The following is a 27,266-nucleotide window of genomic DNA, read 5'->3' as shown; positions in this document are numbered from 1 at the left end:
TCCAGTCCCTGACCACTCTTTTGCCTAAGGGTCACTCTAAACCTACCCAGTGGCAGCTTGAGGCCATTCCCTCAATTACCTATCAATTACAATTAATTATCACTGATTACCTGTGAGAAGAGACCAGCACTAGTCTGTCCTCATAGGAGAGGAGCTCCAGCCCTCTGCTCATCCTCATGGCCCTTCTCTGGACACACTCCAGCAGGTCCATACCAGGAGATAAGAGAGCTTCCTCCCATGGGAGAAGAGAGGGAAGAAAAGTGAAAGAGAATAACTTTGCAGGCAGATTTATAGGGATGCAGGATTCATGGGAAGGAATACACAATTTCCTGTGCCCACCCACTGGGCTGGGCACTCTGCGCACTGGAGGTCTCCACTCTATGGTGTTTCCTCAGGGCACCCACAGCCTCAAAATGCCACAGGGGCTAAAATCTTCCCAGACATTCCAAATGCAAAAATTGCATGTTGGCAAAAAAAAAAAAAACCAAAAAACAAACCCAAAGGAAAAAACCTCAACCAACCACATCAGTGTCCTTTCAGTTAACACTCTCATGAATCTAAGACTTGTATCTTTGCTCTGTTATTGGTTACATCATGAAGTGATCATGGAGGTGTTGGATAGAAGGTTGGACCTGATGATCTCAGAAGTCTTTTCCTACCTTCATGATTCTATCATAGAATCATAGGGGTTGGAAGGGACCTCTGCCCAACCTCCCTGCCCAAGCAGGATCACCTAGGGCAGGTCACACAGGAATGCACCCAGATGGGTCTTGAAATCTCTAGAGAAGGAGCCTCCACAACCTCTCTGGGCAGCTTGTTTCAGTGCTCTATCACCCTTACAGTAAAGTTTGTCTGCATGTTGTGTTCCAGTTTGTATCTTTTGCCCCTCATTCTGTCAGAGGACACCACTGAAAAGTGCCTGACCCCTTCTTCTGGACACCCACCCTCCAGCTATTTGCAAACATTAATGAGATCTCCTCTCACTCTTCTCTTTTCCAGACTAAACAGCTCCAGGTCTCTCAGCCTCTCCCCATCAGACAGAGGTTTCAGTCTCTTAATCATCCTCACAGCCTCTGTTGGCCCCTCGCTAGTACAGCCCTGTCCCTCTTGAAGCAGGGATCACAGAACTGGACACAATACTCCACATGTGGTGTGACTAGGGAAGAGCACAGGGGGAGGAGAACCTCCCTTGGCCTGCTGGACACACTCTTGATGCACCCCAGAATGACTCACACAGACACACTGCCCTGGGAACACTCTGCTTATACTTAGCTGCAGATTTAGTTTCCATTTGAGGGACTCTGCACTTTCTGCCTTCAAGTCGTGTCCCTTTTTCTCTCCCTCTGCCTCTTTTAGATGCCCTGCCCGTAGACATCAGCTCTACCAAGGACAGCGCTGCGCAAAATTTGCTCCAGACCCCAACCAACCCTTCACTTCCAAACCTCTTACTCTGGGCTTACTAAGCCTTGCTTTTCTTGGCACCGTTTTAATCATTCAGTTAAGAAGAAAATGCAAAAGAAACTCTAATTATCAGTAAGCTGCTCCCAACCCTTTTTCCCCCCCTTCACATTTCAAAATATTCTTTTTTTTTAAAGTTTTTTATTTTTTCCCTAATTTTGCTGTTTATAAAACTCTTCCCTAAACAAACAAACCCAAACAAATGTTCTGCATTGTAGAAGTCCTACTCTCAGCAGCAGCAATTCAGAACACACGCTCAGGATTAATCCTGCTTTTGAACACGAGGAGCCCATGCCTGGCTTTTGCCACACGGCTTGCAGTGTAAGTGCTTGTGTCAACTCCTCAGAGGTCATTGATCACCAAGCCTTACCTGATCCTGAAAACACAATCCAGCCCAGAGGTAAAATGCATGCAGACCCTTGTCTTCCCCCCACCTCAACTAACAGCTCCATCTTCCTGTAGTAACTACACAACTCAGCAGAGTTTGGTTCTAATCTCTCTTGCTTGGCGATCTCAGGACTAAAAAGTACTAAATTCAGCTCTTTGCTTTCCACATTTACTGCTGTATAGGTTTCAGAACGGGATTGTAGAGCTGCTTTTCTTCCAGCTCTCTTGCATGGCTTTGGTGGTCCAGCTTCAGTGCTTTTTGTGGTTTAGGGCAGTTATTAATCTAGAATTTTCCTCCTTTTTTTTTTTTTTTAACTGCTGTAGGTCTCCAGACCAGGACCAGTTTACAAAGCCAGGACTGACAAGTTAGTCTCCAAGCTTCCTCATTTCCAGCACCAGCCAGAAGAAACCAAGGTTTGTGACTCTATGCAAGAGCTTCAAAAAATTGCTGAGTTTCCTGTTTGTCAGCATTACCAGGAGGCCTCTTTGTACTAATTCCATACAAAGGAAACCTCAGAGGGAGATGAGATACTTGATATGACAACAATCCCTTCTTGTCCAGAAGGGCCACGAGGATGAGCAGAGGGCTGGAACACCTCTCCTACAAAGACAGACAGAGAGTTGGGGTTGCTCACTCTGGAGAGGAGAAGGCTCCCAGGAGACCTCATTGTGGCCTTTCAGTATCTGAAGGGGGCTCCAAGAAAGCTGGGGAGGGACTTTTGAGGGTGTCAGGGAGTGACAGGACTGGGGGGAATGGATGCAAGCTAGAGGAGGGGAGATTTAGATGAGATGTTAGGAAGTTGTTCCCCATGAGGGTGGTGAGAGACTGGCACAGGTTGCCCAGGGAGGTGGTGGAAGCCTCATCCCTGGAGGTTTTGCAGCCAGGCTGGATGTGGCTGTGAGCAACCTGCTGTAGTGTGAGGTGTCCCTGCCCATGGCAGGGGGGTTGGAACTGGATGATCCTTGAGGTCCCTCCCAACCCTGACAATTCTCTGATTCTGTAAATCCTTTTATGCAGCAAAGCTCCATTCTGGACACCCAATTGCTAATGTGGCAGTCACTGAAACAAACAACTGAAGAAAGAATATCTCAAAAGGACAAAGCAACACCAAATGCAAACCAAAGGGGAGGTTTTAAATAGCAGGAAGAGATCACTTAAAAATACTTTGTGCCTGTTTAAGCACAGGGAAGCTGGGGAGGGATTTTTTACAAGGACAAGGGGCAATGGTTTTAAACTGGAGAAGGGAGGTTTAGATTGTTGTGGTAGTTTTAGGCTGTACCTTTAACATTTTCCACAGATCTTGAACAGAAAGTGGTAGAAGCCCCATCCCTGGACGCTTTTAAGGCCAGGCTTGATGGGGATCTGAACAACCTGATCTAACTGGGAATGTCCCCACTTTACTGGAGAGGGTTGGACTGCATGACCTCTAGAGGCCCCTTCCAACCCAGTGCATTCTGTGATAGATTTCTTGTAACTGATCTTCATCATACCCAGGTCTGGTCTCTTCCAGGGCTCCAGGTCACAGTTACAGAGAGAGATGATAATGAGGGGACTGGAAGGTGGTGACAGAAATTGATGAGTCAGCAGGGAGCAGGAGTTGAGGAAAGCTGAAGCACAAAGAGGCTTCAGTGCAGATGAAAACCATGAGCAGAGACATCTGCAATTGGCATTTTACAGCCACCTTAAAAGAAATGTGTCTATGGGCAGCTGTGGATCAATAAAACTTCCAACCCAGCTGAGCTACTCAAACCTACTGCTTACAGAAGCATTAAATATTTTATGAAAGGAATAAAATGCCACATTTTGGGGAGGGGGGGGGAACACCAGGCCTGTGCCGTCTGGACTGCCTTTGAATCCTCAGAAGTGTATTGACAAAGCTCTTCTGGAGATCTGCTTAAGGAAATGGATTCAGTGAGAAGGAAGGCAACCCCAAAATAGTGGAACACTGGAACAGGTTGCCCAGGGAGGTGGTTTGGGTTCCATCCCTGGAGATCTTCAAGGTGAGGCTGGAGAGGGCTCTGGACAACCTGATCTAGTTGGGGATGTCCCTGCTGACTGCAGAGGGCTTGGACTGGATGACCTTTGGAGGTCCCTTTCAACCCAGACCATTCTGTGATTATATGACTCCACAAAGGAGGTTAAACACACCAAGCTGGGTGGTTTGGGCCACTTTCCACCATCCCTTAAGTTCCAAATGGGTGCTCAGATCACAGCTCTTATATTGAACTAGTTTTTAATCCTTTGAAAAAAGATGAGGAAGGAAGAAAAACTTACGGAGAACACAACTTTTGTTAGCTGAAAGTAAGAGCACCACTTCCCTATCACAACCTAGACCCTTGGGGGGTTTAAAAACAGGGTATGGTGCTGGAGTTGAATGTTCAGAGGGTGGAGGACATCTAGAACTCAGGCCAAGGTAAAAATTCCAGTCTTTAAATTTCATTTTGCAATGTGTGAGGACAGTACTGACAGCTTCTTTGAGACATATTACCTCATTGCTGTCTACAACTACCTGAAGGGAGGTTGTAGCCAGGTGGGGGTTGGTCTCTTCTCCCAGGCAACCAGGGACAGAACAAGAGGACACAGTCTTAATTTGTGCCAGGAGAGATTCAGGCTGGATATTAGGAGGAAGTTCTTCACAGAGAGAGAGATTGCCCATTGGAATGGGCTGCCCAGGGAGGTGGTGGAGTTGCCATCCCTGGATATGTTCAAGAAAAGCCTGGATGAGGAACTTAGTGCCATGGTTTAGTTGATGGGATAGGGCTGGGTGATAGGTTGGACTAGGTGATCTTGGAGGTCTCTTCCAACCTGGTTGATTCCATGATTCTCCCTGGATCACAGGATGTCAGGGTTTGGAAGGGACCCAAAGAGCTCATGGAGTCCAATCCCCCTGCCAGAGCAGGACCACAGAATCTAGCTCAGATCACAGAGGAATGCATCCAGACCTTATCCATACCTGCAGTCCAGCATAGCTCTGTATTTGTAAAGGTTTGTATGAAAACAAGCATAAAAATTCCTGAAGCTAAAATCCCCTTCAGTTCCTTCCCGAGCATGAGAAACGTCTCCAGTTCAGTTACAGAGACACCCCACGGAACATGACAGCTACCAGAGAGGCTTTGGGTGGGGTGGGCTTTTACCCAACTAGCTATGGAGGGTCTAACAATGAACATTTCACATCCAGGTGAAGAATTTGATCTTCTTTCCCTTTGAGCTCAGTAGAAAACACAAGTTAGAATCATTAAGGTTGGAAAAGACCTCTCAGATCATCAGTCATCAACTCCTCAACACCACCATGACTTGGAATGTAAAAAAAATTCCTTCAGGATGAAATCAGCTCTTCTTACAATAAATTATCTCCACAGATTTCAGTGAGACCTTCTCAATTAGCAGTGGATTTAAAAAAAATAGGAAAAAGGTTACATTTTCCAATTCAAAATTGCTTTTTAAATGTCTTATGAGAGTTTCTCTTCCAGGTATTCCCACAAGAAGGCCTGAACTATTCAAGACTGGACTTCAGGTTGATGAAGCATACAACCACGATTCAAGGATTCCTAAAGACATCACATTTTAGCTCTAAAATTAGTGCACACCACCAAAACAAACAAACAAACAAAATGTTTTACTAAAGAAAAAGCAACACAAATCAAGTTGCTTGGCCAGGTCTAAAATTTGGCTGATGAGAATCTGCCTCAATAAGAAGTCCCCAGAGCTAAGCTGCATGCATTGAGCAGCCAGTGCTCACTCACCTTTCACTGGGATCTCACTTAAGAGCTGAGTGCTGGAGGAAGATTTAGCCCTGAAATGACTTTTGATCAGGTTTATGTCACAGCCACTCTGGGAAAGATGTCAATAAAACTTCCCTGCATTTCTTCACGCTTTCAATAACTTTCCTTACACAGCCCAATGGGAGAGACAACCACAGACATGAGAGCTGCCATTGACCAAAGGCCACATTAAAAGCATTTGAGGGGAGTTTTTCTTTCTCCCCTCACAATGCTCACTCAGTAAACCACACAGAAGTTGGTTTCAAAGAACAGCAGATTCCTGTTATGCTGTTAATAAACACCTTGGGTATAAATCTGTACACATATGTCCTTCCCTGCTTAATTCCTGGTGACACTTCAGCTGCCAGGCTAGCCTAAGGCTTCCAACCTTTTGCTGAGGCAGTTTCACCTTTTCAGAGCATCAGGTGAATATTCACAAGCACCCTCCAGAACATGAGATGTTCTGAATATTCACCAGCACCCTTCCCAGTAGCAAGCAGATTTCAGACTCCCCTGTAAGCACCAACACTTTAAGCTCAGCATACCCTGAAATAATTTTGAGAGGTTGCTATTAAGTTGTTGTAGAAGAAAAGCAAGCAATGGGTGGCCATTAAGGATTGTATAGGTTTAGTCATTTTATGCTCTATGGATGCACAATCCTGATTAAAGTATAGATTCCATGGTCCTGCTCTGGCAGGGGAGTTGGAAACGAAGGTCTCCAGAGGTCCCTTCCAACCCCTAACATCCTGTGAGCCTGTGATTACTTTACCTTCACCAACTTTTTCCTGAGCATCTCTCTGCTCTCTGCTGCCCCAGTGCTGCACAATATATCCAGCACTGTTGGCTGCTTGGTGCATACCAGAAGTTGTACTTACAGCTCAAACTGAGCTTCTACCAAGTTCACGACAGCACTGGGTGACAGCTCCTCACCCAGAAGTGAAACTTTCCATGTAGCCAATTTTAGGGATAATTCTTTTTAACTTCTTGCCACTGAGAAGTCTGAACTTTGGTTTACCTTGTCATGGACCCTCTGAAGAACTGTTTACAATTTGCAAACAATGAACTGCACAGGTTTTACCTGCAAAAAAATAAATTAATCCATCAGTCAATCAATCACCAGAACTGGTGACTGTGTACAAATGAAGGTACAAACAAAGGCAATGCACCAAGAAGGTTGAGTTTCTACAGCTGAAATAGTGGGTTTAACTTTATTTAACTGGAAAAGAAAATAATGAAAGGAATAAAGAAGTACAGAAATAAAGACAACAACAGAAAAAAGAAACCTAAGATGTGGTTTTCCACGGTAACACAACAGAGCTTCACTTTAAAAACACTTCTTGCAGGGCACTTGAAAGTCATCCCTGTCCACAGCTGGTAGCTTTTCCCTATTGCTCATTTAAGTTAAGAATGCTGAAAGCATTCAGTTCTTTTTTTTCCTTCTGATTTTTTGTTTTGTTTTTTTCCATTACAAATGTATTTTTGTATGTGTTTAGGAGGTCTCACTTCATCCTAGCCACCAGTAGGCAGACTACAACAACAAGTGATTTTTAAATGTGTATTTTAATAAGGGTTATTTATCGCTCTCAACCATTAATTACCAAATCTGTTTGCTGGATGTAAACCTTTTGTATTTCAATAAAATGCAATAAAACTATTTGCTTGGAAATTTCACAGGGGATGACTGAATCGTGTTTGGGTGTGAGGTTGTGGAGTCTCCTTCTCTGCAGACTTTCATAATCTGCTAGGACCTTACCAATGCCTTTAAATACCTGAGGGGGGGATGTCAAGCTGAAGGTGCCAGGCTCTTTACAGTGGTGCCCAGTGACAGGACAAGGAACAATGGCTACAAGCTGGAACACAGCAAGTTCCACCTCAACATGAGGAGAAACTTCTTTACTGTGAGGGTGCCAGAGCCCTGGAACAGGCTGTCCAGAGAGGTTGTGGAGTCTCCTTCTCTGGAGACTTTCCAAACTCACCTGTGTGGCCTGCCCTGGGTGATCCTGCTTTTGGCAGGGGGGTTGGATTCAATGATCCCTGAGGTCCCTTCCAACCCCTAACATTCTATGATTCTAAGTAACCATAACATTACCTTGAAACTGATTGGAAAACTACAGCTGGAGTTGAAAGTGAAACAAAATGAGAAGTCCTGCAGAAAAGGACTTGGGGGTGCTGGTAGGTGAGAAGCTCAATATGAGCTGCCCAGAAAGCCAATTTTATCTCGGACTGCATCAAGAGAAGTGGGGCCAGCAGGTCAAGAGAAGTGATTCTCCACCTCTAGTCCACTCTGGTGAGACCTCACCTGGAGTATTGTGTCCTCCACACTCCACAGGGGCTGTTCTGGAGACCCTCTTACAAGAAAGATCTGGAGGTGCTAGAAGGTGTCCAGAGAAGGGCCAGGAGGATGATCAGAGGGCTGGAGCTGCTCTGCTGTGGAGACAGACTGAGAGAGTTGGGGTTGTGCAGTCTGGAGAGGAGAAGGCTGTGAGGAGACCTTCTTGTGTCCTTCCAGTGTCTGAAGGGGGCTTCAAGAAAGCTGGGGAGGGAATTTTTAGGGTGTCAGGGAGTGATAGGACTGGGGAGAATGGAGCAAAACTAGAAGTGGGGAGATTCAGATTAGATGTCAGGAAGAAGTTCTTCCCCATGAGGGTGGTGAGAGACTGGCACAGGTTGCCCAGGGAGGTGGTGGAAGCCTCATCCCTGGAGGTTTTTGCAACCAGGCTGGATGTGGCTGTGAGCAACCTGCTGTAGTGTGAGGTGTCCCTGCCCATGGCAGGGGGGAACTGGATGATCCTTGAGGTCCCTTCCAACCCTGACAACTCTATATCTCCTAGCTATCAAAGTCTGAATGACTTCAGTCTTCTTAAACACCAATCTTCAAAACCACCTCTCTGATTGGACAGGGAAGTTTGATAACACTGTTGGGTTTTAAAAGAAACAACCCAATCCAAACACCACATCTCCACCTTACACATATGGTTTCACTGACTCTCATCATAGAATCATAGAATTGTCAGGGTTAGAAGGGACCTCAAGGACCATCCAGTTCCAACCCCCCTGCCATGGGCAGGGACACCTCACACCACAGCAGTTTGCTCACAGCCACCTCCAGCCTGGCTGCAAAAACTTCCAGGGGTGAGGCTTCCACCACCTCCCTGGGCAACCTGTGCCAGTGTCTCACCACCCCCATGGGGAAGAATTTCTTCCTAACATCACCTAAAATGGGGAAAATGCAAGCAGCACAGCAAGTGATGAATGTGTTGGAAATCATAACAACAAAGGATAATTAAAAAAAAACAATAATGGAAGTAAAATGATCCTTATTTTACGAAGAGAGAAATGAGGCATGAGACTTACTAGATAAAAATCAGAATTAGACTATTAGAGGAACACTGACCTTAGAAAGTGAACACAAACTCTCTACCTGAGTAGCCTTAAGCACCACAAACATCTGATGGAAAAGCTGCAGGCAGCTCCAGCACAGGAATTCTTTTCCCCCTCTCATAACTTAATTTACCCTCACTTAATTAGGCTTGAAATCTTTAATGACAAAACAGTGAGAAATATAACTGAGATTTTTCAACATGGAATGCATTTATTTTTTTTTTTTAAATTTTTTAAAATTTTCAGTACAGTATTAGGAGGTCATTTAAATACTTTCACAAAAGATCTTGGAGAAAACCCCAAAGGATTCAACAGGTAAAGGATAAAAACAATCTTAGCAGTGGATGCCAGACAAGTCTTTAATGACCTTGTGAGCTGTGAAGGAGCATTCTCTTAGAAATTTCCTATTCCTGGGTCACCTGGTCATGGATGGAGCTCAGCATGGTGATTCTCTTCCTCTCCCTTTCTTTTTTTGGAGTGTTTCATGCAGCTGATCTCAACTGTAAGGGGCAGCTTCGCTGAGAGGCAGGAGGAATTAGTTTCCTTCTTCAAAAAAAAAAAATAAAACATGCAGAACCAAGCCACCATGGTTATCTCATCAGCATTCTGCTTTAAAAAAAACCAAATTATTCTCTACAATCACAGATCAGAAGGGTATTAGGCAATGCTACAATCCTACAGATCAATCCCCTCCCTGCCTTTTTTTTTTTCATTCCCTTTCCAAATTAACATTGAAGTAATTATCTGACACAGTAGCTGCGACAACAGAAGTCACTGGGAAGCAGCTGAATATTGCTTGACAGGGAGAAAAATAAATAATAAACAAATAAAAACCTGTAATGAACCAAAAGTCAATTTTGTTGCACAAAAAAAAGATCAGTGAAACTAACAGGAGATGCTGGTTTTGGTGCAGGGGAAAAGAAAAAGAAAATAAACAAGCTTGCTGCTAGATTTTGGGAGTGCTGCTTGCCTCAGGCATCCTGCTGGAGCCATGCAGAGAGGTGAGAACACTCCACTGGAGGATATCCAGCCATCAGGTCTGCTTCCACTGTCTCAAATCTCAAAGCCATTTCTATTTTCCTGACAGCTCCTAGTTGTTATAGCCATTCAGGTGAAGAGCAATTCCCATACACCCCACGCTGAAACAGGCATTTTCTTTCTGATGCCAGGCAAAGAAATCCTGCCATAAGTAAGGGAACAGTTTGGGGAGGAAAAATAATCAGTTTATTTAATTTAAATTCCCCACAAGCACGTTTACACACATATATTAAGCATATATATGTGTATATACATGCATCCACACTTAAGTAGTGAGGTTCTTTGCTTACTAGGTTCAGTCTCAAAAGAAATATTTTATATATATGTATGTGGATAAATAGATAGATATAGGTATCTATATATGCAGATCTCTAAATCTGTAATCAGATCTCTGTATCCATATTCAGATCTCTAAATCCATATCCAGATCTCTAAATCCATAATCAGATCTCTGTATCCAGATGCAGATCTCTGTATCCAGATGCAGATCCCTAGACCTAGATCTCAATATCTAGATCTCAATATCTAGATATCTATATCTCTAGATCTATATAAAACCTGAGACTGAATGTGTTAAGCCAAGAAGTTCAATCCAGACAGTACTAAATATGGGGTAGGGCATCTCCAGCCGTATCAGCTCAGTGATTTCTCTTCCTTGCACACATGGATGATCACAGCTTCTGGCAGTGCTATGTTTCTGGGGCTGGAAGTTCTGAACCTTCGGTTCCAGTTCAGTAAGAACATGAAACCAGTAAGCTACATTTCACAAGCAGTGCCTTTAAGTTCATGCAACACCATACAGGTCTGGACACAGCTTGCTAGACAGCAGCCTGATGCACTTCTCCTGTCATCTTCCAGCCAAAAAAAAAAAAATCAAATCACTGCTTCAGTGAAGGATTTGGGTAAAATGCGAATCTTTTCTTGTTTGCAATCACATAACCAGAAAGTAGAGTGGGTATGCAGTGAAAGCTGAGATTCTTTGATGCAGTGGATTCATAGAACCATGGAATGCACTGGGTTGGAAGGGACCTCTAGAAGTCATCTAGTCTAAGCCCCATGCAGCAAGCACGGACATTGAGGGAGGTTCTCCTTCCCCTCTATTCTGCCCTGCTGAGACCTCACCTGGAATATTGCATCCAGTTCTGGGCTCCCCAGTTCAAGAGGGACAGGGATCTGCTGGAGAGAGTCCAAGGGAGGGCTACAAGGATGCTGAAGGGACTGGAGCACTGCCCTGAGAAGAGGCTGAGTGCCTTGAGGCTGTTTAATCTGGAGAGGAGAAGACTAAGAGGGGATTTAATAAATGTTTATAAATATCTGAGGTCTGGGGGTCAGGAAGGAAGGGACAGGGACAGGCTCTGCTCACTTGTGCCCTGGGATAGGACAAGGGACAATGGATAGAAACTACAAGCACAGGAGGTTCCACCTCAACATGGGGAGGAACTTCTTCACTGTGAGGGTCACAGAGCACTGGAACAGGCTGCCCAGAGAGGTTGTGGAGTCTCCTTCTCTGGAGCCTTTCCAGCCCCATCTGGATGTGTTCCTGTGTGACCTGTGCTGGATTCTCTGGTCCTGCTCTGGCAGGTGATTGGACTTGATGATCTCCAGAGGTCCATCCAGTCCCTAACATCCTGTGATCCTCTGATCCTCAGCTAGCTCAGGCTGCTCACCCAGAGTTAATCTATTACTCCAATATCTCCACATGGGTTCCAGCAAGGAATGTATGCACGACAAGTAGACTGTGGCATGCAAGCACAACCTAAAGTCAGCCAGGATGTGTGCATCAGCAGCTTTCTTTGTGATACAGACCTGTATCTCCTGCAAGTTACTAAGTACATTTTATCATTTAAAACCTGGCATTCCCAAGAGATTTTAAACTGAGTAAACAGTGAGGGAATTATTTTTCTAGTTGAAACAAACTCTGTCTGTTTAAGACTTCATTTTTACATCAGACTGAAGAAGTAACTGGAGAAGATATTTCAAATCCCTACCGGAGAGTTAATAAATAATCATGTTTAATTTGTTGAAATGATGGCCTGCATGGTGATACAATGCTCACAGAAGTGATGCATCTTCAAACAGGAGGAAATCAAAAATTCCCATCCACAAAACCTGCCAAAGCAAACTGCTTAACAAGGGAACTGTTACAAGCTATGAAACTTGACAGAAGATATTAAGATAAAGCTCAGTGTTTGAGTCACTTTGCTATTCCAGTATGCTAAAAATCGTAGCTATTTCAGTATTAAGAAGATGCTTTATGTTATTGGACCAAGATTTTATACAATCTAACAGAAGGTATAGACCTTGTGCAGTCATTACAATTAAAATAAACAGGAGGATGTCTGAGGATCAAGCCTCAACATTCAGTTAAGCTATACTGCCATCAAAAAAAGCTCAACATATTTCCCTTATGCTATCCTTAATGTTATATGCCTCCAGATACAAGTCTTAGACAATTTGCTTAATACATTGAAATTACACTATGTGGATAAACAAACTGTCCAAGAATAACTAGTGGAAATCTGGTGAGAAGAAAAGTCTGAGGGAATTTTGTTCTGAAGGGAATTTGTACTGAAAGAGAGAGAAAAACTAAAAGAGGAACTAAGAGAGGAGTGGTGTAAGCCCCAATGAGCAGTACATTCTTTGAGTACCTCCTACATTACAGAACATGCTCTCCTCTGGATGTACAAGAAAACCAAGACAGAGAACGCATTCAGTACGAATTTCTGGGTCTCAGGTTGAGGAGAGATTCCCCATCAGTTTCTGAAGGAGTCAGTAAGTACAGACACGAAGAGGTTTTCAAACCAGGACATAAAATGTCTCAGATTATACAAAAGGATACTCCAACTTCTCCGGAACAGAAGTCAAAGCTAAGGCCTCACAATTCCAGTTTTGAGAAAGAGTGTGTCCTCTTTACTAGGCCACCACTTGAAGCCAACTCTTCAGTGTTTTCAAGAGGGGATGTTACAGAAAGGGTGGTCTCAATGCAGCTCTTTGCCACATGTACCCAAGCACAGACAGATTGCTTAAGAGTGTTAAGAGCTATACATAACAGAAACCGTTAAAGAAAATGCAACATATAAACAACAACGAAAAAAAAGCAACAAACTACACTGACTGAAGTTTCTTCAAGGTCTTTATACCTATGTGAAGTTCACTACAGGAATTAAACATCATGAAGTACAAATTAACAAACCACATGATTAATAAAATCTGTTCACTTTATATTATTAAACATCTCTAATTACGATTACAGATCCGGTTTACGTCCCCTGCTGCACAGAGGACCTCTTCTTCCCTTTGTGTCGTGGCCAAGGGTTCTCATCTCCACCACTGCTGTGCAAGATCAGAGCAGCTCATTTCAGCAGGTTCTGCAGCATTGCTGTAGCATAGGTAGGGCGAGCCTGCCTGCTTTCGATGGCATTTTGAAGGTACTGGATACCTCCACAGCGCTCCCAGATCTCTTCGAACTGTCTGGGCAGAATTTCAGCCCCTCGCTTGCGGGTTAAGCCAGTCTCTTCCAGATTCAGCTCACACATATCCATATCATCCTTCCCTGAAATGGGAAAGGGGAAAAGAAAAGACATTTAGGAATTTTTTTTGTCATTCAAAGGTCACACACTGGCTCACAGGATGGTAGGGGTTGGAGATCTTCGACTCCAACCTCCGTGCCAGAGCAGGACCACAGAAACTAGCACAGGTCACACAGGAATGCATCCAGACAGGGCTTGAAAGTCTCCAGACAAGGAGACTCCACAACCTCTCTGGGCAGCCTGCTCCAGTGCTCTGTGACCCTCACAGTGAAGAAGTTCTTCCTCACATTGAGGTGGAACCTCCTGTGCTGGAGTTTACATGCCATTAACAAAGATTAGATTTCCTCTTTAAAGCTCTGTGTGTGTTAATAGAGTTCTTGTGGGGGAATCAGTCCTCAGCCACAGCTGGGTTTGAGAATAAACTAATAAAACATAAAATAAACTAGTAAAACGCAGAATAGACTACCAATCATAGAATCATTCACAGACTTCACAGAATACCAGGTTGGAAGGGATCTCAAGGACCATCTACTTCAATCTTTCAGGGTAAGAATGTAGTTTCAGCAGCCTGTCAAGCTGGGCCTTGAAACTGTCTAGTGTAGGGGAATCCACCACCTCCCTGAGGAATTTATTCCAATGTTTAATAATTCTAAAGGTGAAAAAAACTTTTCTGGTATCCAGTCTGATTCTCCCCTGTAGCAACTTGTGCCCGTCAGCCCTTATCTTTACCATGGGATTCTCTAAAAAGGGAGTCTCCCTCCTCAGGATAGCCACCCTATATGTACTTGTACATGGCTATGAGGTCTGCCCTAAGCCTTCTCTTCTCAAGGCTTAATCACAGAATGGTAAGGGTTGAAAGGGATCTTTAGAGATCATCAAGTCCAACTTCCCTGCCAAAAACAAGATCACAGGAATGCACCCAGGCGGGTTTGCAAAGTCTCCAAACTTTGTGAGAGGAGACTCCACAACCTCTCTGGGCAGCTTGTTCAAGGGCTCTGTCACCCTCACTGTAAAGAATCATAGAATCATAGAATCAAGAAGGTTGGAAGAGACCTCAAGGATCATCGAGTCCAACCTGTCACCCTACACCTCATGCCTATCTAAACCATGGCACCAAGTGCCACATCCAATCCCCTCTTGAACACCTCCAGGGATGGTGACTCCACCACCTCCCTGGGCAGCACATTCCAATGGCCAACCACTCTCTCTGGGAAGAACTTTCTCCTCACCTCCAGCCCAAACCTCCCCTGGTGCAGCTTGAGACTGTGCCCTCTTGTTCTGGTGCTGGCTGCCTGGGAGAACAGACCAAACCCCTCCTGGCTACAACCTCCCTTCAGGGAGTTGTAGACAGCAATGAGGTCTCCCCTGAGCCTCCTCTTCTCCAGGCTAAACACCCCCAGCTCCCTCAGCCTCTCCTCATAGGGCTTGTGCTCAAGGCCTCTCCCCAGCCTCGTTGCCCTTCTCTGGACATGCTCCAGCAATTCAACATCTTTCCTAAACTGAGGGGCCCAGAACTGGACACAGTACTCAAGGTGTGGCCTAACCAGTGCTGTGTCCAGGGGTACAATGACCTCCCTGCTCCTGCTGGCCACACTATTCCTGATGCAGGCCAGGATGCCATTGGCTCTCTTGGCCACCTGGGCACACTGCTGGCTCATGTTCAGCTGCTGTCACCCAGCACCCCCAGGTCCCTCTCTGCCTGGCTGCTCTCAGCCACTCTGTCCCCAGCCTGTAGCTCTGCATGGGGTTGTTGTGGCCAAAGTGCAGCACCTGGCACTTGGATTTGTTGAATGCCATCCTGTTGGACTCTGCCCATCTGTCCAGCCTGTCAAGGTCCCTCTGCAGAGCCCTTCTACCTTCTAACAGATCAACACCTGCTCCCAGCTTGGTGTCATCTGCAAATTTACTGATGATGGACTCAATCCCCTCATCCAGATCATCAATAAAGATATTGAACAGGATGGGGCCCAGCACTGATCCCTGGGGGACACCACTAGTGACAGGCTGCCAGCTGGAAGTGTCTCCTCATGTTGAGGTGGAACTTCCTGTGTTCCAGCTTGAGTCCATTGTCCCTTGCCTTACTACTGGGCACCACTGAATAGAGCCTGGCACCTTCACCTTGACTCCCACCCCTCAGATGGGGTTATAGATGTTGATAAGATCCCCTCTCAGCCTTCTCATGACTACAATGCAGAATGAACTAATAAAAAGCACAAACTACTATCAGATGCTGCAAGTGACAAAACTGCGTTTAAAATCAAGCAGCAAGAAACAAAGGAAAGAAGCTGTCAAGATCAGCATCTGGATATACTCCCCTGAGATCCACTACAAGACCACAACTGCATTTGCTTTACACATCCCTTCAGTTCTCCTGTGAACTCCTCTTTGTATTTGATTTGTTTAAATGTGGCAAAGCGACTCAGAACTTGAGACTTTTAGCTCATCTAATCTGCCAGCCTCCCATGCTAAAGAGATGAGAGGAAACAGCCTCAAGTTGTATCAGGGGAGCTTTAGGCTGGACATTAGAAGAAACTTCTTGACTGAAAGGGTTCTCAAACACTGGCACAGGCTCCCCAGGGAGGTGGTTGTATTCTCATCCCTGGAGGTGTTTAAAAGAGGCAGAGACGTGGTGCTGAGGGACATGGTTTGGCACCAGGCTCAGTAGAATTAGGTAACAGTTGGATTCAATAATTTTAAAGGTCTTTTCCAACCAAAGTGATTCTATGGCAGGCAAGTGCTAACCAAAGGGATCTGATGCAGGGAATCCAACGAAGGAGTGAGTGCAGCTCACTCACTGTATCTAATCTTGCTTTTAGTAGGTGTTCCATTGAGTGTGGTACTCATGACAGCAGTGCTACTTTTAACTATGGGCTTTGATACTGAAGAGGTAACAGCACAACATTTGGATTCCCACTTTTTCTATGGTTTCCCAGATGAGAGTCCATGCACAAGTGAAACATGTGGCCAGTTGCATCTCCAGATTATATTCCATAACATTTGGGCACCACCAGCAGTCCCAAACCCTCAAATTCTGCCCAGACAAGAACAGCTGATGAAAAAAAAAAAAAAGATACAGCTTGGGAAAGTTGTATCATCAGCTTCTCTTGGTGACAGAATGACAGAATGACAGAATCAACAACGTTGGAAAAGACCTCAAGGATCATCATCAACTGTTCCAGGGTGTCTAGCCTGGAGAATAGAAGGTTACAGAGAGACCTTACAAAGGTCCTCCAGTACCTGAAGAGGGCCTACAAGAAAGCCAGGAAGGGACTTTTTACAAGGGCTTGTAGTGATAGGATGAAAGGGAATGGACTGAAGCTTGAGGAGGGCAGATTTAGACTGGAGATTAGGAAGAGATTATTTCCAGTGAGAGTGGTGAGACACTGGAATAAGTTGCCCAAGGAGGTTGTGGATGCCCCCTCCCTAGAGGTGTTCAGGGCCAGGCTGGATGAGGTCTTGAACGACCTGAGCTGGTGGAAGGTGTCCCTGTCCATGGCAAGGGGGTTGGAACTAAATGATCTTTAAGGTCCCTTCCAACCCCAAGCATTCTATGAATCTATGAACTCTGCACCTTTTCAGCATCTGAGTTTTCCTTTCAGCACCAACCTGCGACCAGGAGAATGGGTGCCTTGTCAGGATGAAGTTCCATTTGCCGAGCAATCCATGGCCCATCAAAATGTGCATACCACCAACCCTTCTTTTTGTTCTGGGGATCCTTGTACTGGTCTGCAGGACGGATGAAGGGGATGCGGAAGTAACGCTGCTGCCGGTTCATTTCGATCTCTCGCTGCCTGGATGGCAGTTGGGTTGTGGGGTTCTGTTGAGCTATCATAGAAAGCAAACCAGAAAAAGCAGCAAACAAAACAAGAGAAAACAAGAAAGCCGTATCAAGACTTGCTTCAGCAATCAGCAAAGTAAAATAAAAACCAAGAAAACCCCAAAGCTATTCAAATAAGCCCCCAAAAAAACAACCCAAATCCCCAAGCCCCTGAGAGCTTCTCTCTGAACACAAGCTGTGGCAGTTTTAGGCTGATGCCTAGAAAAAAAATTCCATGGAAAATACTACAAATGTAAAGACATTACCATTGGATGCAAAAGGAAAATAATGGTAAGGTCTAAATAATTCCATTGGCCTGATAACTGGCATAAAAGTCAGATGCATAACTATTTTGGTGTCTTTGCTTGGCTCTGGCTCCAGCTGATCCCACCTGGTGGCTTCTGCTTGGCTGTGCTGACCTTGGATACATTCTTTGTTGTGGCTAAGTACTAACAAGTTACACTCTCTGCTTTCTCCTTTCTCTCTCTTTCCTTTGTACAGGGGTTGAGGGGGGAGGATGGAGAAGGGAGAACTATTGGAAACCCCCTGTTTTTATCCACAGGGGGTCTTTGTGTTGTTTATAAATTGCAAATATATGTAAATATATCTATAATTTGTACATATTCACTGCCTTTCATATTTCTAGATTTTTAATTTGCTTGTAAATAGAGCTTCATTTGCTTCCAAAGCCTTCTGAGCTATTCGGGCAATTTATTTTGGGGTAATTCTCCAAATTCTTGTTGGGGGGTGATAGCCAAACCCACCACACAAGGTCATCTGAAGCTTCACCAAACCTTCAAAGTAGTCCCAGCTCATACAGTGTGCCCTCTTTTAACCTCTACAGCTACAGCACTGGGCAGGAAAAGCTCCTGTTACATCTGTATGTTGCTCTATAGGTTGCTCAATGGCACCAAGAATGTTTTAGGGAAAAAAAACACAAGTGAGTAAATATTCTGCTTTAAATCAGTATTTATGGTCAAACATCCCATAGATAATTTCTTACCAACCAGAAATATTGATCAGTAACACTCCAATCAGTTCATCTCTCTCTGAAATGGATGGAAGGCCCTCCAGGGGCACCTGGACAGGCTGGAGAGGTGAGCTGAGGAGGACCTCATGAGGTTCAGCAAGGCAAAGTGTAAAAGCCTGCACCTAGGTCAGGGCAGTCCTACATACTAACACAGGCTGGTGGGTGACAAAATTGAGAGCAGTCCTGTGAGAAGGACTTGGGGCTGCTGGTGGAGGAGAAGCTCAACAAGAGCCAACACTCTGTACTTGTAGCACAGAAGGTGAATGGCATCCTGAGCTGCACCAAAAGAAGTGTGTCCAGTAGGTCAAGAGAGGTGATTCTGCCACTCTGCTCTGCTGAGACCTCACCTGGTGTATTGTGTACAGGTCTGAAGCTCTCAAAATATGAAGGACATGGACCTGATGGAGCAGGTCCAGAGTAGGGACACAGAAATACTCAGGGGGCTGGAACAGCTCTGCTAGGAGGACAGGCTGAGGGAGCTGGGGGTGTTCAGCCTGGAGAAGGGAAGACTCTAGGGAGACCTAAGAGCAGCCTGCCAGGACCTGAAGGGGGCTGCAAGAACACTGCAGAGGGACTGCTTACAAAGGCCTGCAGTGACAGGACGAGGGACAATGGTTTGAAACTAGAGAAGAACACCATGTTCCACACCATGAGGGTGGTGCAACACTGGAACAGGCTGCCCAGGGAGGTGGTTGAGGCCCCATCCCTGGAGATAATTCAAGGTGAGGCTGGACAGGGCTCTGGGCAACCTGATCTAGTTGAGGATGTCCCTGCTGACTGCAGAGGGGGTTGGACTGGATGGCCTTTGGAGGTCCCTTCCAACCCAAACCATTCTATGATTCTATTAAACAAAGACACAGTGCAAAGAAGCATTTTCAGTTCAATGCAAAGCACCACTTGAATATTTGTGAGAGTCAACACAGAAGGGTGTGAAATGCTGTTAGGAGTTATTAATTTGTTACAAGAAATGCTGACAAGTACTGCTGATTAAAAAGCTGTCACCAAACCTTTCTGCCTAGACTTCTGTGAACTAACCTTTACCATCAGAACTACTCTCTGGCTGCTTTCTTTTTTAAAGAAATTGTTTCTTTCAGACCTCTGTCTCTATAGGAGACGGAGCTAGACAAAATCTTTTGAAGTTTTAAATATTTTTGGCAAACACTGCCAGGTGCATTTTTGGATTCTCCTGAGTCCCACATGTTTCAAACCTAGGAGAGAAAATACCTGTTGAATAAAAGCAAAGGACCAGAGAAGTCATTATCCCCTTGGCCTCAGCACTGATGATCCACACCCTGAGTACTGGGTTCAGTTTTGGAGCTTTCATTACAAGAAGGTGCTGGAGCAGACCCAGAGAAGGGCAATAAAAAGATGGTGAAGGGTCTGGGTCTGGAGAACCTGTCTGGTGAGGAGCAGTTGAGGGAACTGGGGCTGTTTAGCTGGAAAAGAGGAGGCTGAGGGGAGACTTTCTTGCTCTCTACAATTCCCTGAATGGAAGTTGGAGTGAGGTGGGGGTTGGTCTTTTCTCCCCCACAACAAGTGATAGGATTAGAAGAAATGGCCTCCAGTTGCACCAAGGGAGGTTTAAATTGGACATTAGAAGAGACTTCTTGACTGATAGGGTTCCCAAACACTAGAACAGTCTTCCCAGGGATGTGGTTGAATCTCAGTTGCAGCTTGAGGCCATTCCTTCTTGTTCTGTCACTAATTACCTCTGAAAAGAAACCAGCACCAATCTCTACAACTACCTGAAAGGAGGTTGTGGAGAGAACCATGAGGTCTTCCCTCAGCCTCCTCTTCTCCAAACTAACCATCCCCAGCTCCTTCAGTCTTTCCTTCTTCAGATTTATTCTCCAGGCCCTTCACAGCTTCCTTACCCTCCTCTGCCCTGGCTCCAGCACCTCCACATCTCTCTTGCATTCAGGTGCCCAAAACTGAACACAATACTCCAGGTGTGGTGTACTTCTCCAGTTATCAACAAGACCAACAGATTAGTAACTGCAGCTTGCAATTTCTTCACTTTAGATCCAAGGGGAAAGAAAAAAACAGCTTTTTTCTAGATGTAAAGAGCAGAATCTTTAAAAATTGAGAATAAAATAGTAATGTGCTACACAAATCACACCCCTCAATGTTTTTTAACATGTCTGCAAAAACAAAGAGAAGAAAAATCAAACCTACTTTAACATCAGTGGTACTTTTATACACCAACTCTGATAAAGCATTTATTTTACAAGGAGACATATCTCATATGTAATACATTATAAGACATTAAGACTCTCTTCTGTCTGATCATCCATCACAACAGATCAGCACTTCTATACTGTCAGCCACTCTCTGCATTCCAATGGCAATTGCTAAGGCTTATTTCTACCTAAATCCAAAAGTAAATCTAGAGGACAGGAATGCTAAGCAGCCAGGACAGCCTCTGCTTCTCAGTGCTGTGGAATTGTAGCTCTTTGTTCAAAAGAAACCACCACCTGCAGGTTAGTTTGTGTGTTAGGAAATAGCTGTTATGTTGATTCCAGAGTTTTGCTGCAACAAAATGCCATGTGCAGACAGTAGGAAATCACAGAATCGATCACAGAATGTCATAGGTTGGAAGGGACCTCCAGAGATCATCCAGCCCAACCCCCCTGCCAAAAGCAGCATCACCTAGGGCAGTAGGAGGCTTTTGACAGTCTCCAGAAAATGAGATGTTAGAACAGGCACAGTGTTTGCTGTGCATTTCAAACACACACTGCTTGTGTATTTTAAAATACACATGCTTGTGGAGGGATTAAAATGCACATTCTTCTGCCCCTGTGCTCAGCACTGGTTGGGCCACACCTTGAGTACTGTGTCTAGTTCTGGGCCCCTCAATTCAAGAAAGATGTTGAGATGCTGGAACGTGCCCAGAGAAGGGCAACAAGGCTGGTGAGGGGTCTGGAGCACAGCCCTGTGAGGAGAGGCTGAGGGAGCTGGGGGTGTTTAGCCTGGAGAAGAGGAGGCTCAGGGGAGACCTCATTGCTGTCTACAACTACCTGAAAGGAGGTTGATGCCAGGTGGGGGTTGGCAACCAGCACCAGAACAAGAGGACACAGTCTCAAGCTGTGCAGGGGGAAGTTTAGGCTTGATCTTAGAAAGAAGTTCTTCCCATACAGAGAGATTGGCCATTGGAATGGGCTGCCCAGGGAGGCGGTGGGGTTGCCATCCCAGGAAGTGTTCAAGAAAAGTCTGGGTGAGGCATTTAGTGCCATGGTCTGGTTGATTAGTTAGGGTTGAGTGATTGGTTGGACTTGATGATCTTGGAGGTCTCTTCCAACCTGGTTGATTCTGTGAGTGTTGGGTGGGGAGATTGTATCTTCAAATAACCAAAGGTTATTTCATTCTCCCTTCTCATGATTGCACAAATGCCCTCGTGATTTAGAGCAACATACAATTAGCACCAGTTGAGTTGCATTGCCAAACAGGAAAACAGAATTGTTTGAACAGTTAAATTCTGTGTACACCTGCAGCAAACCACTGGATTAATTAATGTTAGTACAGAGCTCTCAAGTGGTCCTATTCTTCAGTTAGCTTAAAGAACCCTCTCCCCACTTACGTGAGTTGCTCAAAAAGGGTGCAAAATCTGTGAACAAATATTACATGTTGAGCAAAAGTGCTGATACTCTCAAAGTCACAGTTTCAGTCAACATTTTTCACCAATGCTGAAGACAAATGGAACTTCTAGTTACAACCCCCCCCAGACACAAAAAAAAACCAGGGTTGAGGTAAGTATTTGGATTCATTTTCTGCTCACTGACACATATAAGTCTCCTTTCCTCAAGTTTCACAGACTTCCACCTGCTTCTCTTTTCATCAGGATTTAATTTTGAAATTGATTACTTTGATGATTTGCAGTGCCTGTTCCAAAACCTCAGCTGCATGCATGCTAAGCACAGGCTGCTGTAACAAATCTGCCAGTTAATGAACACAGCACTTTCAAGTTTTTGACATTTCTGCTAGGAAAAAAAAAAAAACAAACTATTTCCAGACCTCTGTTAATACCAAACCTGCCTGTTCCAATAAGAAGGCTTCTATACTGAGCATACAAACTGAATTAAGGGACACCTGTAAAATCATGTCATCAGGGAAAAGACAGGAAGAAGAAACCATGTAATTTGAAGCACACATCCACTGACACCTGAAAGACCTTTAACTTGAACACCTGAGAGATCAGAGGTCCTTCTTACCATCTCCTGAGATCATTATAATACCCAGATTCATAGATTGGTTTAGGCTGGAAGGAACCTGGAAGATCATCTAGCTCCAACCCCTTTGCCATGGGCAGGGATACCTCACTCTAGACCAGGTTGCTCAAGGTCTCATCCAACCTGGTCTTGAATACCTCCAGGGAGGAGGCATCCACAACCTCCCTGGGCAACTTGTTCCAGTGTCTCACCAGCCTCACTGGAAAGAATTTCTTCCTAGTATCCAGTCTAAATCTGCCCTCCTCAAGCTTCAGTCCATTCCCTCATCCCTATCACTACAAGCCCTTGTACAAAGTCTCTTCCCAGCTTTCTTGCAGGCTCCCTTCAGGCACTGGAGGGCCACTATAAGGTCTCCCCAGAGCCTTCTTTTATCTAGGCTCCTTTTTATCTTTCTTTATCTTTCATCTAGGCTTCTTTTAACAGCCACAACTCTCACAGCCTATTCCCATAGGGGAGGTTCTCCAAGCCTTCTGATCATCTTTGTGGCCCTCCTCTGGACCTGCTTCAGCAGCTCCATGTCCCTCTTATACTGGGGGCACCAGAACTGGATGCAGTACTCCAGGTGGGGCCTCACAAGAGCAGAGCAGAGGGGGAGAATCATCTCCCTCATCCGATGAAAAGCCAACGTAGTGTAATTGTTTGCAACAGGGAAAGTTACTCCTGACACTAACAAGTCCCTAAAGGCCACTGCCAGAGACTTTGTTCTGACCTGCCATGTTCAAACTTCCCTTCACAAATATGAAGTCATATTTCTAGAAAAGCAAAAAAATGCAATGCAAAACACTGAAAAAGAATGATGAAAATATCTAACTAAATGTGGTGTGATTATGAATATTCCAAGCTCTATTTACACAAATCCAAAAGCTTTTCTGCACTTTGATCAGCAACACTAGGAATGAATATTTATTTTACTCATTTAGCTCCAGACAGAACTTGAGAGCCCATACTGAAAGCACCTTACCACTTAGCAAAAGTGCTCCCAATGCCTTCTCCTGCTGTTTGGTTCCTAAGCTTTCTGAAGGTCCACTAGGCCTGGCCACAAGGAGCCATTCTTTGAGAACATCTCATCAAGGGGTGCAGATTTCCCCCTGCCATTTGCTTGTGCCAAAGTTGGCTGAAAAGCTAAATTCTCAGGTAATGCTCAAGCAATGCACAGCTCAGTAAATGAAAACAGGGGAAGGAAACACTTTGTATAAGGACTGTAATTCTAAGGTATAATTCTTTCTTCTGAAGTCAGAAAGCAACATTTGTAATTACAGAGGACAGATCTAGTATGAACAACCTGAAAAAATAAAGTCTCAAGATGCAAACCACAATTTCATAAGGGGAAAATTATCTTCCTTAGTCTTAAGCAGCACGGAAAGGAACATTTAGCAGAAATGCCAACAACTGCAACACCAAATCAAGAACTACTTTTAACAGATGTGAGACAGCAAGAGGAAAGGTTTTAGGAAGAGTTATTCAGATCAAGGACCTGGGTCTCTACTATCTGTAAAGTTCCAACCTTTTCAAAACATTGACCTTAAAGAAATACACTCCTTAAATCCCCAAGATTTTCCCTCAACTTTAGCAAACCCAAAATCCATTCTGGAAATGTTCTCTAGACTATTGCCAGCTAAATTATACCAAACAGAGAATGATCTTTCCTCACCATAGTCTGTGACCGATTTGGGAGCACGCTGCTCTGTCTCTGCATTGCGTTTCTTGTTCTTGGATTTCCAAGCATGATAAACCTTTAGCCTTCTGTGAAACTCTTCTCTGCAAGCTGCCAACAGTTCAATATCTGTCCCAAAAAAGGAGGACGAGTGAGAGAGAAAAGAAAAATAATCAGAAAAAAAATTATTTGTGAAATGCTTTTCTACAGTGGTGAGTAAATAATATTAGTGATAGAATATGACCTAAAATGTTATAATATAATAAACCTTCATTTTCTGGGACTGTATTTTATGGCCCAGGGTGCCCCTTGGAGTGGCAGATCTCCCTTTTCTCCATTAGAGTAATGGCAGTCCCCAAAGTAGCAGCTCTGCTGTGAGATTTGGAGCAGTGAAATGCTGCAGATACAATTTTCACCTCACTAGATTTGCCTCTTGACATTATCACAAGGCAGGTAGTACAGAAACAAGAGAAAATGTCACCAGTGAACTTTATTTCTGTAACCTAAAAAAAAGGAAAAATCAGCAATTTGCTCAGATCTAGGCTTTTTTTTTGTTCACCTTTATGAAATATATTTTAGTTTTGCTGAATTTCATTGATACTAAGAGACTGACTGCAAGGCTTTCTCATTAGTCACTGAGGAGTATCCAAATTGGCTTCACTAGTGATGAACACACATTAGCACCGTGTATTACTGCACCACCTGTGCAGCTGAAAGCATCACTCCAGTCTTGCACCAGTAGAGACAAGAGTTAGAATTTGGAGCTAACTTTGAGGTTTAAATACACATAGAGAGAATGGGTTTGTTTCCAGTTTCTATTGAGGGAGAAAATCTGAGTTATCTTAAATCAAAAACAAACCAACTGCTTTCAATAAGCAGCAGGAAGCAACAGTGATATTTAAGAAAGGAGTCATTCTTCTCTGTTTTCTGTCTTCATGACATTGAGGGAAAGGAATTAATGCCCCAACTGTGAGCTTCCCAAGTGAAGCAACACATTTTAAATCTTAAAAGAACAATCTGAAGATCCCAGACAGAAAATATTTTATGACATATTTGAGGGGTTTGTGGCCTGGTGATAGCAAGAAGCAGTAGTCAAAAATATCTTAGAACATGCAAATTCTAGGTAAGACATAAAACTTTTTTCTCTTTGTGGAAATCCATAAACCAGGCAATTTATTTAACAAAAAATTCTATCACAAATTTCATGGTCCAAGCAGTTTAACATCATAAATACACAATCAGTGAAGGAGACAACAAAGGAAATTCTCTTTCCTCAGTATGGAAATAGTTTTAGCTTGCTGCTCTCTTTGGGGGAGTAGAACTTTTTAAAATCAATTTGACATTTGTTTAAACCTGAATAAACTCAAGAGCGAGTTTTTATCTTTGCCACAGGAAGGAAGTGACACTTTTCTTACAACTACAACTTGACTCCTTCCTCAAAAATAAAGAATAAAAAGCAACAACTTACCACAGGATGTATTGATGGTATCACGAAGCTCGGCGTATTTCCACTTGCTGAGATCGTGCTTCTTAGTACCAGCAGCAGCTTTTGAGGCTTGAACTGCAGGACTCCTAGGATCATTTAAACAAAACAAAACAAAAAGAGGCATTTCTTTCAAGAATCAAAAAGGAATGGTTGCAAAAGAAGGAACAGATCCCACAATTAGCATTGCAGCAGCAGGACTGAATTCAAAGGTGAAGTACCACATGATTTTCAAGATATTCAAAGGATTAAAAGAAAGTGAAAGTATCTTTTACATCCAGAATCATACAACAAGCTGTTTGGTGGCCTTGAGATTAAAAGGAACTGTCACTAATATTTGGTGTTTAAGTGTGAAAAGACACAAATTCTGCTTCTTTGTACCTCACTTCTACGGAAACAGAAAGAGAGAGTTGGGGTTGTTCAGTCCGGGGAGAAGGCTCTGAGGAGACCTTCTTGTGGCCATCCAGTATATGAAGGGGACTACAAGAAAGCTGGGGAGGGACTTTTTAGGGTGTCAGGGAGTGACAGGACTCAGGGGGATGGAACAAAACTAGAAGGGGGCAGGTTCAGATTGAATGCCAGAAAGAAGTTCCTCCCCATGAGGGTGGTGAGACACTGGCACAGGTTGCCCAGGGAGGTGGTGGAAGCCTCATCCCTGGAGGTTTTTGCAGCCAGGCTGGAGGTGGCTGTGAGCAACCTGCTGTGGTGTGAGGTGTCCCTGCCCATGGCAGGGGGGTTGGAACTGGATGACCTTTGGGGTCCCTTCCAATCCTGACAGTTCTGTGATTCTGTGAATATTCTGCTGGAACAAAAATCATTTTCCTTCCTAGTCACAACAGCTCCCTACTTCATCTCTTTCCTCTGCATTGCAGCAGCAATGCTCACAATCACAGAAAGATTGCAGCTACAAACAGCTTTTACTAGAAAATATTTTTTTCTTTGCTCTGACTTGCTCTTTTTAATACTTAACATAAGTCTTAAGTGACATCTGGGAATACTAACATAGCCTTAGAAACAAAAAGCAATACCAACAAGACCATGAAACCAATTATATTTGTATTAATATTGATTTTTTTTCATAAAAAATTGAAAATTATTTACAAAAAACCCCAGGCAACCTTATTTAAGTTAGCCACGCTTTCAGCAATGTGTTGAGCAGTATCAGATTCTGAAGTCCCTTCCAACTGAAATTAAGATTGACAATCATGAACTCCAAAAGAAACATTACCTTGCCAGGTCTAAAACCCACCTTGGTCAGTCCAAATTTGTAATCATTTTCATTCATTCAGCCCCCATGGCAGGGGGGTTGGAACTAGATGAACCTTGAGGTCCTTTCCAACCCTGACAATTCTATGATTCCACATTCATCTACATTTTTCTTAGTCAAGATCTGGACTAACAAAGGTGTTTCCTCTCCTGTTTAAAATTGGATTAGGGCAGAAGTCTTGTTCCAAGACTAGAGAAAGTATTACAGCAGCTGTCTAAGAACAGCAACATTTA

At 44.1% G+C, this 27,266-nt stretch overlaps 2 protein-coding genes across 5 annotated transcripts in view; one reads left to right on the top strand and one right to left on the bottom strand.

Moving 5' to 3' along the window:
* The window catches only part of IMPG1 (interphotoreceptor matrix proteoglycan 1), an 81,951-nt gene extending 79,736 nt beyond the window's left edge, over positions 1-2,215 (top strand). The window contains exon 16 of the mRNA XM_054399151.1: positions 2,170-2,215. Coding sequence (XP_054255126.1) covers positions 2,170-2,215 — 46 coding nt within the window. The remainder of the gene's footprint in view (positions 1-2,169) is intronic.
* Positions 2,216-13,379: 11,164 nt separating this feature from the next.
* Positions 13,380-27,266, bottom strand: part of MYO6 (myosin VI) — a 106,891-nt gene continuing 93,004 nt past the window's right edge. For 2 of the 4 annotated variants that reach the window (XM_054392211.1, XM_054392226.1), the window contains 5 exons: positions 25,752-25,855; positions 24,281-24,412; positions 21,981-22,007; positions 17,163-17,381; positions 13,380-13,579 (listed from right to left, as the gene is read on the bottom strand). In XM_054392211.1, coding sequence (XP_054248186.1) covers positions 13,380-13,579; positions 17,163-17,381; positions 21,981-22,007; positions 24,281-24,412; positions 25,752-25,855 — 682 coding nt within the window. The remainder of the gene's footprint in view (positions 13,580-17,162; positions 17,382-21,980; positions 22,008-24,280; positions 24,413-25,751; positions 25,856-27,266) is intronic. The other 2 variants (XM_054392219.1, XM_054392233.1) reach the window with 1 other exon arrangement.

This window comes from Indicator indicator, chromosome 2 (assembly GCF_027791375.1).
Source record: "Indicator indicator isolate 239-I01 chromosome 2, UM_Iind_1.1, whole genome shotgun sequence".
Taxonomy (NCBI): domain Eukaryota; kingdom Metazoa; phylum Chordata; class Aves; order Piciformes; family Indicatoridae; genus Indicator; species Indicator indicator.
This window is presented reverse-complemented; position numbering and strand designations above follow the sequence as displayed.